The sequence below is a fragment of the Pogona vitticeps genome, chromosome 1, assembly GCF_051106095.1.
Source record: "Pogona vitticeps strain Pit_001003342236 chromosome 1, PviZW2.1, whole genome shotgun sequence".
Classification (NCBI taxonomy): Eukaryota; Metazoa; Chordata; class Lepidosauria; order Squamata; family Agamidae; genus Pogona; species Pogona vitticeps.
Window position 1 is genome coordinate 320,248,915 of NC_135783.1, and position 13,731 is coordinate 320,262,645.

A 13,731-nucleotide genomic window follows, 5' to 3' on the forward strand; every position below is an offset into this window, starting at 1 on the left:
TTTCTTCGTTAAACGGAGCGATCACTATGCGAGGCACCACTGTATTTTGTAATTGCAGCTTCCATGAAAGTGGATGTCAGCCTAGCACTTTAGAGCTGCTTTCTAATCACTGTATTCTCCTAAAGCCTTTCTCAGAAAATGTCAAGTACATTAACTCAAAATATAGAACCACCATTTCTCTTAATCTGGATGGTGGCACTTATTTTGTATGAGGAATGAACAGCTTTGATCCTTGGCTTCTTCAAAGAGTATGGCCCTTAAGCCTTGGATCAGCCTTTTCCTTTTATGAAAGAAAACAATATTTTCCCTGTTATCTGATGGTTTGGATGAATGTGGCAATGAAGACAGTCCATGTCTGCTGAGCCTTTCTCATGTACTGAAAGCAGACATGGAACTCTGAAGAGAAAGACCCATGTGTTCAACAGCTACCTGAGTTCAGAACAGAAGTGGAAGAATTGACGTGTGTGACACTGTTCTTTCGGCACATGATTGCTTCGAAGAGCCGCAAAAAGTGATCTGCTGTAATAGATGATGCATAATATATACTAGGGGAATATGCATGAGATTATCTATTTAGCTGTCTCTTTCTCACCTGCCTTTTATGTACCTTTTATATGAACAAAAAACCAACCAGCTGATGTAATGGCCAAAATACAGCATTAAGATTTTATTAAAGGTGGTTTAATTTTATTATTTCCACAGATGTCTGGTTTATATGTTAAAAGTACTCCAGGTCATTTTATTTAAAAAATGAACACAAAAAGTAGAATCCAAAGACTGAAATCATAAAGGCTGATAACATTAAAAAATTTTTTCATTAGCCAGTAATGATTGAAAACACACTTAAAATTCAAGTTCTAGGGAAATCTAAAACAGACTTAATTCATTAAAGGTAAATGGAAAGATTTCATATATTTTTCTTGAACTTTCCAGGGAAAGCCTGAGTAGGTCTCAACAGACAGTGAATTTGGTATTACTGGAAATACAAACAAAAGCCCCCCTATTCCTGGCTGCTGCAAATATCTCCATCCACTGAAGTTGTCTAAGCAGTGGTCACCTCCCTCTACAAACCTCAGTACACATGCTTTGTTACAGAAATCCAGGGTATATGGAGCTTCTGAAGATTTAACCCAATATCAGAAGCACAAAGTTATGTTGAAACACTGGCTCAGTCACCCAAGACGGTTTTCATTCGTGATCATGATGAACATCTTGTTGCTTAGTGTAGCAAGTTGCATCTAGAGTAGGCCTGTTGAATAGTGGCATTTATGGAGAAGTTAACTCACTGATTCCTCACTAATTCTGTTGGCATACTCTAGTTGTGACTTACTACACTAAGCAACAGTGTCAGGCAGAGTGTTTCAGTGTTCAGCCAGTGTCATCATAATGTGGGCAGGGTTGTGCTTTTGCCTCTCCATGAGTAAGACATAAGGATCTAAATATCCAGAAAAGATTAAGGTATCTATGTTGGACTTACAGGTAAATACCAGATATGTTTTAATCCTATATATATGTGCGTGAGCAAGAGAGAGCACCCCTTCATGGATTGGTGCCTTGTCGTGGCGAAGGGACTTGATTAATTCAGAGAAGCTATGGGCTATGCTGTGCAGGGACACCCAAGATGGACAGGTCATAGTGGAGAGTTCTGACTAAACACAATCCACCTGGAGCAGGAACTGGCAAGCCACTCCAGTATCTTTGCCAAGAAAACTCCATAGACAGAAAAAAAAGGCTAAAAGATATGACACTGGAAGATGAGCCCCTCAGGTCAGAAGGCATCCAATATGCTACTAAGGAAGAGCAGAGGACATGTGCAAGTAGCTCCAGAGCTAGTGAAGTGGTTGGGCCAAAGCCGAAAGTATGCTCAGCTGCAGATGTGCCTTGAAGTGAAAGGAAAGTCAGATGCTGCAAAGAAAAATACTGCATAAGAACCTGGAATGTAAGCTGGATGTGGTCAGCAGATGATACCACTCTGATGGCAGAAAGTGAGGAGGAGTTAAAGAACCTCTTAATGAGGGTGAAAGAGGAGAATGCAAAAAATGGCTTGAAGCTCAACATAAAAAAAACTAAGATCATGGCCACTAGTCCCATCACCTCATGGCAAATAGAAGGAGACGATATGGAGGTAGTGACAGATTTTACTTTCTTGGGCTCCATGATCACTGCCGATGGTGACAGCAGTCCCGAAATTAAAAGACACCTGCTTCTTGGGAGGAAAGCAATGACAAACCTAGACACCATCTTAAAAAGCAGAGACATCACCTTGCCAACAAAGGTCCACATAGTCAAAGCTATGGTTTTTCCAGTAGCGATCTATGGATATAAGAGCTGGACCATAAAGAAGGCTGACTATCGAAGAATGGATGCTTTTGAATTGTGTGGCTGGAGGAGACTCTTGAGAGTCCCCTGGACTGCAAGGAGATCAAACCTATCCATTTTGAAGGAAATCAACCTAGAGTGCTCACTGGAAGGACAGATCCTGAAGCTGAGGCCCCAATACTTTGGCCATCTCATGAGAAGAGAAGACTCCCTGGAAAAGACGCTGATGTTGGGAAAATGCGAAGGCAAGAGGAGAAGGGGACAACAGAGGATGAGATGGTTGGACAGTGTCACCGAAGCGACCAACATGAATTTGACATTACTTCGGGAGGCAGTGGAAGACAGGAGGGCCTGACGTGCTCTGGTCCATTGGGTCACAAAGAGTCAGACACGACTTAACGACTAAACAACAACAAGAGAGAGCAAGTGGAACATACTTTTACAAGTATGTAAACTTCTTTTTTACTAGAAAGGTACAAATTTGCCATAGGTTTTGGGAGTGCCTAAAATCCTAAAATTCTGTAAGACAAGTATGCTTGAAATATAAATACTATATATTTTGAAGATTTTTGCTCAGCTGCACAATCTAAATATATATGGTTGCTGTGCTGAATTTAACAGAAGATTGCTCAGAGATAAATATCCTTGCAATAGCAGCCTAGACATACGTTTGTATTCCTTATGTAGAACAGACAGGTTTTGTACATTACAGTTATATTTTTAGTATTTCTATGAGCAGTTGCCACAAAACTCAATTCAGTTCCCCTTCATCCTGGGGGAGCTTTCTGGAACTCCAGAACAGGGGAAAAGAACAATTTGAAGTTGAAAAATTGCTGCCATTGGCCTTAATGGGGAAAAAGGATAAAAACTTCTTAATTCTCCGGAAAAAGCTGCAGCATGGGCATGACTGATGATAACCTCTGAGTTGGCATGGCACAGCTCTGCCCACAGGATTCTGTCATTATGTGTCATTTAATTCAAATCTGATGTTTTCTAGGAATTTTGGGTGAATGCTAGAGAAGAATTTTATATTATAATTATATATAAAAATCAAAGAAAGACAGGGCAACATAGCAATTTAATGTGCCAATGACTGAGCAAGAAAGACAAGACATTTTGCTAAAAGAAAAAAAGAGAGAGAAGTTGTTAATGGCCTATTCAAACTATTGGATGTTATGACAGAGATTAGGTAGAAAATAGCTGCAGTTATAAGACATAAGACATAAGACATAAGAAATTTATTTGTCATTGCGCTCACAAGTGGGTGCAACGAAATGAGGTGCTCTTCCCCAAGGTAAAACTGGACAACACTACAAAAAAAAAGTTAAAATATACACAACTTTCACCATCCAAATATAGATACCCCATTTTCTCTCAGCAATTAAAATTCCACCAAAAACCTATGGCCCCGCATTTAAACTCAATTATAAGCATTAATAACCAGAAGTTCCCTTTAATACTGTATCATTCTACTCCAAGGCCATGTCCAGCCAGCCATGACCCATACTACCTGTTGATCACTGTGTTGTCCAACCTGGAACATGCAAGGGAACCGGTGTACATAGAGAGTACACCTGCACTCTCAATGAGGAAGTAGCTATGTTATTGCCTGCTTTGATCACTAACAGTCACATAGAGATCAGGATATATCCTGTAGTCTGGACAGCAGAGACGAGAACTATGGTAACAGAATTTCCTCCACCTATAGTTAAAATTGGGACCATTTCCCATGGCGCTGTGTGGTTTTTTTTGGGGTGGGGGTCATTTGCATTGAGCGGAAACTCTTGCATTCTAAGGCAGTATTTATTTCTCCAAAACCATTTATCAGCTTTTCTTTGTGTCCTTTACAGATCCTGCTTCAAGTTACTTTTTGCAATGAAGGATTATCCCTAAGTAATTGGTGCAAGCAATTTGATGCTTCAGCATACAAGGAAGAGGTGAAGCAGGAACGGCGATTCATCATTCTACACTCCTAGCACCACTTGAATTGACAATAAGATCAGTTGCACACTCTAAAAATTTTCCCCAATGGCAGAAAACAGCTTAAGTGTGTGCAGATGTGCTACGGAGGCCCAGACTTGAAGTTTTCCACTCAGTCTTGAGTGTTTGCTGCTTAAGCCGTCAACATTCTGGGCCACATTTTCCATCAGATGGCCAGTAGATTGTTGCCTCAGACAGGAGTTTTCGGTTGTGTTTGTATTATGCATCCTAAAGCCTGGGTTTCTTTGCTGTAATTTCACTTCATCCTGAGAATGATCAAGGTTTCCGACCTGGTACTGGGCAGAGTTTTGTTACAGTATGGCTACAGTTGACATGAGCAGTTCAAATGCTGACTGACAATAGACAAGTGTGCAGGCTGCTGTCTTGAATGTTGGCAAGAAGATATAAGTCTCAGTCTAAATAAAGTCATTCATTTTGTTTGTCTAGCTTATAATTTACATTTTTTTATCCTAAGCAGCATTCTTCCAATTAGTTGACATTTAATTTTATTCCAGTGGAAGGATTTTTAAAAATGTGTTATGCTGGTTCCCCCCCCCCCCCATTTCTTTACGCTTCATAAGTTGCTGTTCTAAAGGAGCCTGATTCCAGCAGTTAGGTTCTATCACTTCAGGTTAGCATGTGAACATACAGTTAGCCTCATTATTTAACATTTATGTGCCACCATTTAATATTCTACATGCTTTACACTTTGTTTTGGGAGGTATGCTAAGCTTAGAGACAGTGAAAAAAATTTTAAAAGTCCATTTGCTCTCACTGAACAGGAATCTGTTCCTGTTATCCTGCATTTCACAGTGAGGATTTCCTCTTAGAATTTGGAAGAATAGTTCTTTAAATTTATCTCTCCAGAAGAAGGAGCTATTTGCTCTCCCAGACTGACTCTACCTTCCCTACATACACAGCCTGAATCTTAGTAAAAAATCTGAAAGAATCTTGTCAAACTCAAGAAGGGGAATTAAAATGGCAGGTAAGATTCTGTACTGTTAAGCATAAACTGATGCTCACTGGAGCAGGAAAATCCCACTTTCATATATATACTGATGACATCTGATCTGGCAGTGACTGATTAAGGAAGAGATCTTATGGTTGTAGTGAACAGCTCAATAAAAATGTTGGAAAATGCTCTTTTAAAAAAGAAATTCCATATTTGCTTTAAAAAACTTATTTCTGATTATCCCTGACAGCTTCATACTAACTTTATACCAACCTGTGGTGTGGCTACACTTGAAGTACTGTGTACATTTCTGGTCACTGTGTCTGAAACAGGATACCTGTATAATAGAGCTGAAAAGATTAGAACTAGATACGGGATATTCATATTCATCTCCAAGGGGAAATGAATACGAATATCACCCCCACAGGTGGCCAGGCCCTTTGGACTCCCCCACCCCACCCCACCCCCAGAACCAGACAGTACACTTCCCACTTGTGGCACAGTGCACGCCTGGTTGTCATCATTTGTGCCGTGCCAATTGTAGAAGTAGCCTGACCGGTGATTCCCTGCACTGCTGACCATTCAGCAGGTGAGTGAGGAGACTCATTATCCTGCCTCCTTGCAGGAGTGGTCAGCAGCACAGGGAGGCAGGAATCACCGGTCAGGTTATCTCTGCAATTGCCATACTGTGAATGACTATGGCCGCACATGGTAAGTAGACCGGCTCATTTGGGGGGGGGGTTATAGTGATGTTATTCATATTCATATCCTCTGGGAAACTAATACAAACATCCCATCTCTAATTAGAACAGGGCAACCAAAAAGAGCAATGCATGGGGCAAGTATCCAATGAGGAAAGTTTACAAGGTTCAGGGCTACTTAACCTAGAAGAAATCAGTAAGGAAATACATTAAAGAGATGTATAAAGTTATGCACTCTGTGAAGCATGTGAATTTCTTCATATACAGTATTATTAGAATCCAGGACCATTCAATGAAGCTGAATGGCAGGAGATTTAGGACAAACTTTTTCCCAAAGTGCATAATTAAGCTGTGTACTTCACTACCACAAAACGATGGCCAGCAACTTGAATGGCTTTAAAAGAGGATTGGACAGATTCGTGGTGAATAAATTTATTAATACTTAATTCAACAGATACTTTACTTCCAATATCTGAGGCATTATAGACAGCTGCTAGGAACATGTACAAGAGAGTGATATTGCATACATGTTCTGCTTGTGGCCTTCCCACCCCAGTTGGTTGGTTCTCTTCCCTTACTATTTGCTTCTCAGTTCAACTCTTAACTCATCAAAGACTGGAGAAGATTTAGAGGGAGGGACATTATCTCTAGTCACAGCGACTATCCTGCCACTTGGAAATGCTGGATATGATCCATACGTTAGCCAGAAGTGGCAGGAGCTGCATGGTGATGGTAGCAACAATGCAGTGGAGGTAGCATGAGAAAAGCTCTAACTTGTGCCCAACTTAAGTCACACATAGGAGGACACCCAAGTAAACTGCGTTGGTGCTTTGGACAGATGCCACTTCCACTCATGCAATAATTCATTGTTTGAGCATTTCGCAAGGAGCTTGTGTATCTAGTAGTTCCATCTCATTTCTGTTACACAAATGGAGGTTGCAGAGAGCATCAGTTTAAAATACCAAATTTTCCCCCTTTTCTATGAGCAGGTGAAATCCCCGTTGTTTTAAACGGACACTCTCCATAATCTTTGCTAGTCCAATGGAGATCAGATGGAGCTATGCTGATGGAGCACTGCAGTCTGGCAGCACTCAACAGGATCCTGGTCCCAGTACGGGAGGGGGGGCAGTGGGCAGAATCGGATCCCCTGCCTCCTCTCTAGAGACAGAGTGAATTGAAAGACCATGGCCTGTTTAGCCTACTACACTCCTTCAACCAGCTGTGGAGCTGGCTTTGCTGCATGTGGGGTTTCCCCATCTGAGAGAGCCTGTGCGTTCACACACTTGGTGCCTGAGTCTCTAAGCCAGCTTTGCAGAGTACATTTTCTTCCAGCCAGAAAAAAAAATCCATACCGAGCAATGGGGTGTGTGTGTGTGTGAGAGAGAGAGCAATGACATCAGAGGTGGCCATGCCCTGCTGCCAGAGATGTGGCTGTTGCCCTACTGTCACCTGGCTTGCAGGAGGGTTGGGAATGGCATCTGGCTCCCAGTGTTGTTTACCTTCTCTTCTTAAGAGATGAGCCAGTGCCAATGTGGAGGACAACTGAGGATGTATTCTTCTTTTTCCCCTTCTAGTTCCTGAAGTGGGGGAAGGTAAGGACATAAAGCAGGAGGTATTTGAGGACCAAAATGTTGGAACTGGTTATAGCAACCACAAACAAATAGAACTACTTGGCATTCATAAACTTTGCTGAAAGTTTACTTGCACACTCCTGTCCCAAGGAAACACTATTTGAGATTCGGCTTATGTCAGACAGCACTTTCAACACCATCTTCTACTCTAGGAACTCTGTAAATCCACTATGTTGCTGGACTGCTGGTTCCAGCATTTGTCATTGTTGGCTGGGCTGCCGGGGCTAATGATCCTTGTAATCCAATAACGTCTGGAGGTCCCACCACCACGAAGACAAAAGGCATGTGTAAGGAGGTAAGTGGATACTTGCGGACCATAATCGCCTTCCCTTCTGTTCTGCACCAATACACAAACCAGTAAGCACGTATGCTTGCTTTTTTCATGTGTTTGTTCAACTGTTCTTTACTTTAAAAGACTTTTCCCCCAGCTTTTCCAATTGAGGCCGAGGAAACAAGGGATCTCTCCCAAAGTGAAGAAACAAGTTGGCTCTGTTTCCCAACTAGTGTGTGTGGGGGATTGCATAAAGAGCATGACTGCCATCCTGACTTTTCTTGAGGATATGAATTTACATTGTAAGTGCCCCCCCCAGAACCACCAACTACTCCAATTTTTCCACTAAAGTGCCTATGTACGCTTGAATGGTTCCCTTGAGACCTCCTCTCTGATTCAAACTACATATCAAATACAATTATGTGTTTAAAAAACTGCCAGTTACTTTGCTGGAAAGCAGCATTTAGAGTTGGTCTTTCAGTAGTGAATTAATAATAATAATAAAGCGCCATTGAGTCAATTCTAACTTACGTCGACCCTTTTCAGAGTTTTCCAGTAGAGAATATTCAGACGTGGTTTACCATTCCCATTTTCTGGGGGTGCCCTGGGACTGTGCAGATTGCTCAAGCCATACAGGTTGACTGTTCCCTGGAGGCAGTGGGGAATCGAACTCCCAACCTCTTGCTCTGCAGCGAAATACCTAAGCCGCTGAGCTATCTAGCCAGTTTCCGTAGTGAATTGTGGTGTGTTTAATTTTTCCTCAAGTCTCTGCAGTAGCATCTGAGGAGGAGGAGGTTGCAGTAGAAAATGGACCAGCTTCTTAATTTCTCTGAAAAAAAGAAGTTTCCTGCTCTTGCTTTTCAGCATAGGTGGTGGTCATTATATGTGTGTGTTTTACAAGACATTTGCTCCTTACTAAGGTCTCAGTTCTCCTTCTGTGGGGGAAATTAATAGGAAGTACAAACAACGGTTCTTTGTTGCAAATGAAGGTTCTGTGTTAGTCCCTAATGCTGTGGAAAACCTGTGGGTGATGTTCAGAAAACGGTGGGCAGACTTGGTATTGCAATTTACTGCTATAGAATTCTTTGAGAGGAGGTTCAATGTAAACACAAGATGTATTTAGCTATGTCAATACAAAGAAAATTAAAGTAGCATATTGAGATCAGCTTTAAAAATAAAATTAAATAAATAATAAAGTACTCTGTTGGTACTTTATTAGCAACCCCCATCCATGCAAGTTTTTTATTGGAATTTCTGTTCCAAGGAGCTAATATACTCTTGATATAGTGATCTGTTGTTTTTTTAAAAGAATGAGAATCAGGTTGGAGCAGAATGTTTTAAACAATAAAGGGCTAGAATGTGAATCACGATTGTTGTGGCAGTACTCGGTGAGACCATTTTAGAAGATACCTTTTAAAGATTTTAGAAAACCACTTGCCCACAAAAGCTAAAGATTAATCTGGGTAGAATTACTTGTTTCATTGGAATATCATTACAGGTCACAGAGACCTGAATAAAATTTAAAAGGTTAAAAGTTAAGCAATGAGTGGGAAGCACCCTCTTATCTGAGTATAAGTTTCCCTGTCACAGGCTCTCAGCCAAAAGAGTCGTTTATGATGGATTGACAACAGCCCAGCTGCTGTATCTGGAGTCTTTCACATCTCATAAAAATGCTTGAAATTATGAATTAGAGCTGCTTTGTTGAGAATAAACAGCTTGGCTGTGGTTTAACTGAAAGGATAGCAGAGATGAAGGCACAGCTCCGTGTCATGTTGTGGAAAAAGAACAGAAAAATGACAGTTCAATGTGCAGATCTGCATATTCTGCCTTCTCCCATATGCAGATGTTGGTAAATTCATAGAAAGAAAGAAAGAAAGAAAGAAAGAAAGAAAGAAAGAAAGAAAGAAAGAAAGAAAGAAAGAAAGAAAGAAAGAAAGAAAGAATCTTGCCAATCTCCAGGAAAGGGCTTCGACTGTCTATATTAGAACTGTGTGTGATGACAACATATGTAAGGGCCAAATATGTTCTCCCTCCGCTGCAGGAATATTGTTGCACAGTAAGATCCATTGGGAAATAGCCATACATTACATAGAAATAAGTAGCTTTGTAGATAAAAGGCCATGGAAGAAAGTCAGGGTAAATCCTTATATAAAGTGAAACAGGACTCAGAGCACAGAAAATATTTTTGTGGAGCTGAAGGAGAACAACAACAAAAAGTCCATTGAGAATAGAAGCAGCTAATGAATTGTCTATAGGAAATTTTTACTCGGCTAATATTAAGCAAGTGTATAGTGGTGACAGGGAGAGAGAGAAAAGGAATTTAGAGTAGATGGAAGACTGGCTGAGAAACACATGAATAAAGTTAAGACGGTGGGGACAACATGAAAAGTAGAAATATAAATACTGTACAGTATAAATAAACTTGTGTCAGAGGCACAGAGAAGAAGTGGTCAAGAATGATATGGCGTTGAACACAGTAGAATTGTTACTAGTTAGTATTGTGCCCAAGTAAAGAATATAAAATTGTATTCCTTTTGTTCCCCCTGTTAAAAACAAACAAACAAACAAAAAACACTCGATGCTGCTTCCAGCACCCCGCAGGGCAGAACCATGAACACACCACCACCACCACAAGAAATCTGCCGTGCTTGGTTCAGTTTGAATTTGTAAGCCCCTTACTATGTGGCTCCCTATCCAGATAAGCTCCCCTTGAATAGAGGAGATTAGCTAGACCTTGCCATCAGAGGTGATGTTCCTGCTTATGTGTAGGCTCCACACATGAGCAAGAACCCCTTTTTTCTAATGGCAGGATGTGCTTGGAATCATACACGTATATTTTATGTATTTTTCTGTGGCAAGTACTTTAGCTGTCTCACCTTTGTGTTCTGCACAACCTCCCTTGTGAGTTATGAGCTGATGACTAAAAAAGGAAGAAGCACTAACAACAGCAACCAAGCAAGCCCCCCAAAACACATAGAAGAATCCATATAGGCTGAATATGAGGGGGGGGGGAATCCCAACTCTTAAGGGCAGAACATCAATAGAACTAATGACATTGAAGGTGAGGAGCTGTCCAACACTGGAGGCATTTCAGATATACTTTAAGTTGGATTCCTGCACTGAACAGAGGGTTGGACCCCAGCGCCTTATAGGCTCCTTCCAACTCTTTTATTCTATGATTCTCAGTATTATAGGTCAGTTAAGGGCTATTGCATTGCCAACCCAAGTCCTGTGTGTATCTCATAGGAGTTACCTAATAATGGGGAATCTATTAGGTGTGGTCCTGCCACCACCCTTGTGATGGAGAAACCCACATCAGAGAAATTTGAAACCTTGCCATCACTGGATTTTTACAGCTGAGTGAGAGCTTTATGGAGAATTGCTACTAGCTAGTCAGGAGACAGCACTGCATGAGACAGGTCAGTAAGCAGTAAAAGAGCAGCAGTGTTACCATAATAAAGTTCAGAAACATCCCATGATATTTTGCTCCATGAGTAAAAAAACAAAAAACAAAAAAACAAAAACAAATGGCAACCCTTCTTGGCACATTCATACCTAAGGTCAGCCCAATTACTTTGGCCCATGAGACAGAGCATCCCATGAGCCATTCTCCCTATTCCTTGCCAGAAAATTAATCATAGCAAAGTAAATATGTAATGATTTTCTGCCCTTTCATGACATTCAAAACCTGCTGCCTGAGGCAACCATCTTGGTCCACCCAATGGGAGGGCCTGTGGCAGCTTTCTAAGCAGGCAACCCCCATCTGGGAACATTGAAATGTGTCCAAAGTACAGTACAGGCCTCATCTGTTCAAACAGATTCCTCCTCTCTCATCCAAACAATTCATTTGTCAAGATGTTTTGGGATTGGCTCTAGCTGGCAGGCTTTCAGGAGAGACATGTAGCTGATGTGTTCTTGTGCATACTTCTCCAGCAGATGCATTTATCCATCCCTTAGCCAAAGAATATACTTGAATATCCAATTCCAATTTGAAAAAAAAAATATTTATTTTTATAATATTTGAGATTAATACTTCGTAGTAAAACCTTGACAGGTGTGGCCTCGGCCAGGTCCTTGTGCAAGAGGTGTGCAGATTTTCTTACTCTATCTCAATCACCAGAGCAAATACAAACACTTTTACTGCCTGGTAATGGACACAAGAGCAAAGCTGTCCACTCTGACCCGGAAAACATCAAGCAGGGACTCCGGGAGAAAGAGAGAAGCCGTGGAAGAATTCGCCTTGATTGTAATTGGGGTCCTCTTACAGTTGGGACACAGGTCCTCTTACATTGTTTGGACCACAGATTCCTGCATCCACTGTCTCCAGAATAATTATTTCCATTTCAGCCTGGTTCCTATGAAATTATGTTCCTTCATAAGGAAATCGTCATCCTTTTGCAGAAAATGCTATGGTGGGGGCGAGGGGGGGGCTTCTACATATTCCTGCCCTCTGTCCACAGCTTTAATAAAATCTCCTTAGAGTGAGATTCTCTGCATTGACTGCTAAACATCTAGTCTAGGTATGTTCACATCCTCGAGCCACCACATTATAAATGTAACTTCCAGAGAGAGGCAGGAAGGCAGAGAAGTGTTTTTGTCGTATACAGTCTTTGAAGTGAGGCGATGGCCCTGGATTGCATCTTGAGAAGGCTACACTGCAGTAGCCTCCTGCCCAGCTGAAGGGGGTCTCTGTGGTTCTTCTCAGCTGTGTGTGGTGCTGGGTCCTTTTCAGCTGCATTTGCAGGATTTCACCACCATATTGGAGAGTTGTTCCACTTTGGGGGTCCTTCCAACATAGTATAGGATGGTCAGAGGCTCCAGATCCTGGGGAACACAGCATGGGGAAGCAGATGCTTCTGGATTCAATGTATTGTAGAGGCCAAGCACCTGGGAAAGGAAGCAAGAACATGAGCAAATGCTGTTATTGAGGGGCAACCAGGATTGCTATTAGTCAGAAAACATTCTTCTGCAAGTTAAGTACCCCACTTATCCCTGTCCAATGTATTTTAACAGTTTATTAACAATGTAATTGTTAATCAGGAGCAGCTGAATAAAGCCCAGCACGAAGAAGCAAAGACCAGCGGAGCCCTGTTGTGTTATCAAAGTTAGCTCTACATTGGTCTAAGCAAAATCTGATCTATAAAATAAAATAAAAGCCTGGGTGTAACCACCCTATGGCCCTGTTTGAGTTTCAAGAAAAACAGCTGAAAAAAGTCAACTTGCTTTGGCCAGCATTTACAAATCAGACTGGATATAATCCAGTCCCTCTCAAATATCTTCATTCCCCTCCCAACTGTTTGAATCTTTTACAAATCTAATGAAATCGCACTCCACGAATTGTGAGAGTAAGGAAGAGGGAGGGAGGGAGGGAGAAATGCCAAAGGAGATCCTGGGAGACTTTGATGGATTTTTGTCCTGCTGCCTCCTCAGTGTTTGTATCTAAACCACAGGCAATGGCAACCTTAAACCTGTGTTTCTTCCTAGAAGCTGGTGCATTTATGAAAGGGAATATTTGACTGTTGAGGTGGTGGGGATCCTAATTTACTTTCATCCTCCATTATTTTTAGGTATGCATTAGGCAGAAAATTTGTTGCTAAATAAGTTGCAACTAGAGTAAGACCATTGAATCAGTGGAACTTATAGAGAAATTGACTCACCCAGTTCCCACTGGTTCAGTGGACCTACTCTAGTTGCAATTTACTATGATAAGCAACAGGATTTCAGCCATTACAACAGCAGGCTAACAATGAGAGTGAAGATACAGCTTCAAATTCCCACCTCACCCCCATATCAGTGACTTCACAAGCATTACATTTTTTGAAAAATAAAGATTCTAGAATCTTCTCAAGTATTTTATCCACAAAGCCTAATTTTGGT

The 13,731-nt window shown here is 41.3% G+C and overlaps 2 protein-coding genes across 16 annotated transcripts in view; one reads left to right on the plus strand and one right to left on the minus strand.

Annotated features, from left to right (window-relative positions):
- TTLL5 (tubulin tyrosine ligase like 5) overlaps nucleotides 1-4,745 on the plus strand; it is a 209,563-nt gene extending 204,818 nt beyond the window's left edge. For 11 of the 14 annotated variants that reach the window (XR_013544935.1, XM_020793842.3, XM_020793848.3 and 8 more), the window contains one exon: nucleotides 4,170-4,745. Coding sequence is in view for 2 of the 14 variants with exons in the window: in XM_020793848.3 (XP_020649507.3) it covers nucleotides 4,170-4,198 (29 nt within the window). In the remaining 12 variants the exon portion in view is untranslated. The remainder of the gene's footprint in view (nucleotides 1-4,169) is intronic. The other 3 variants (XM_020793849.3, XM_020793851.3, XM_078392893.1) reach the window with 1 other exon arrangement.
- Nucleotides 4,746-11,836: 7,091 nt separating this feature from the next.
- The window catches only part of TGFB3 (transforming growth factor beta 3), a 30,756-nt gene continuing 28,861 nt past the window's right edge, over nucleotides 11,837-13,731 (minus strand). For both annotated transcript variants that reach the window (XM_020793943.3, XM_020793942.3), the window contains exon 7: nucleotides 11,837-12,741. In XM_020793943.3, coding sequence (XP_020649602.1) covers nucleotides 12,583-12,741 — 159 coding nt within the window. In that variant the 3' untranslated portion in view covers nucleotides 11,837-12,582. The remainder of the gene's footprint in view (nucleotides 12,742-13,731) is intronic.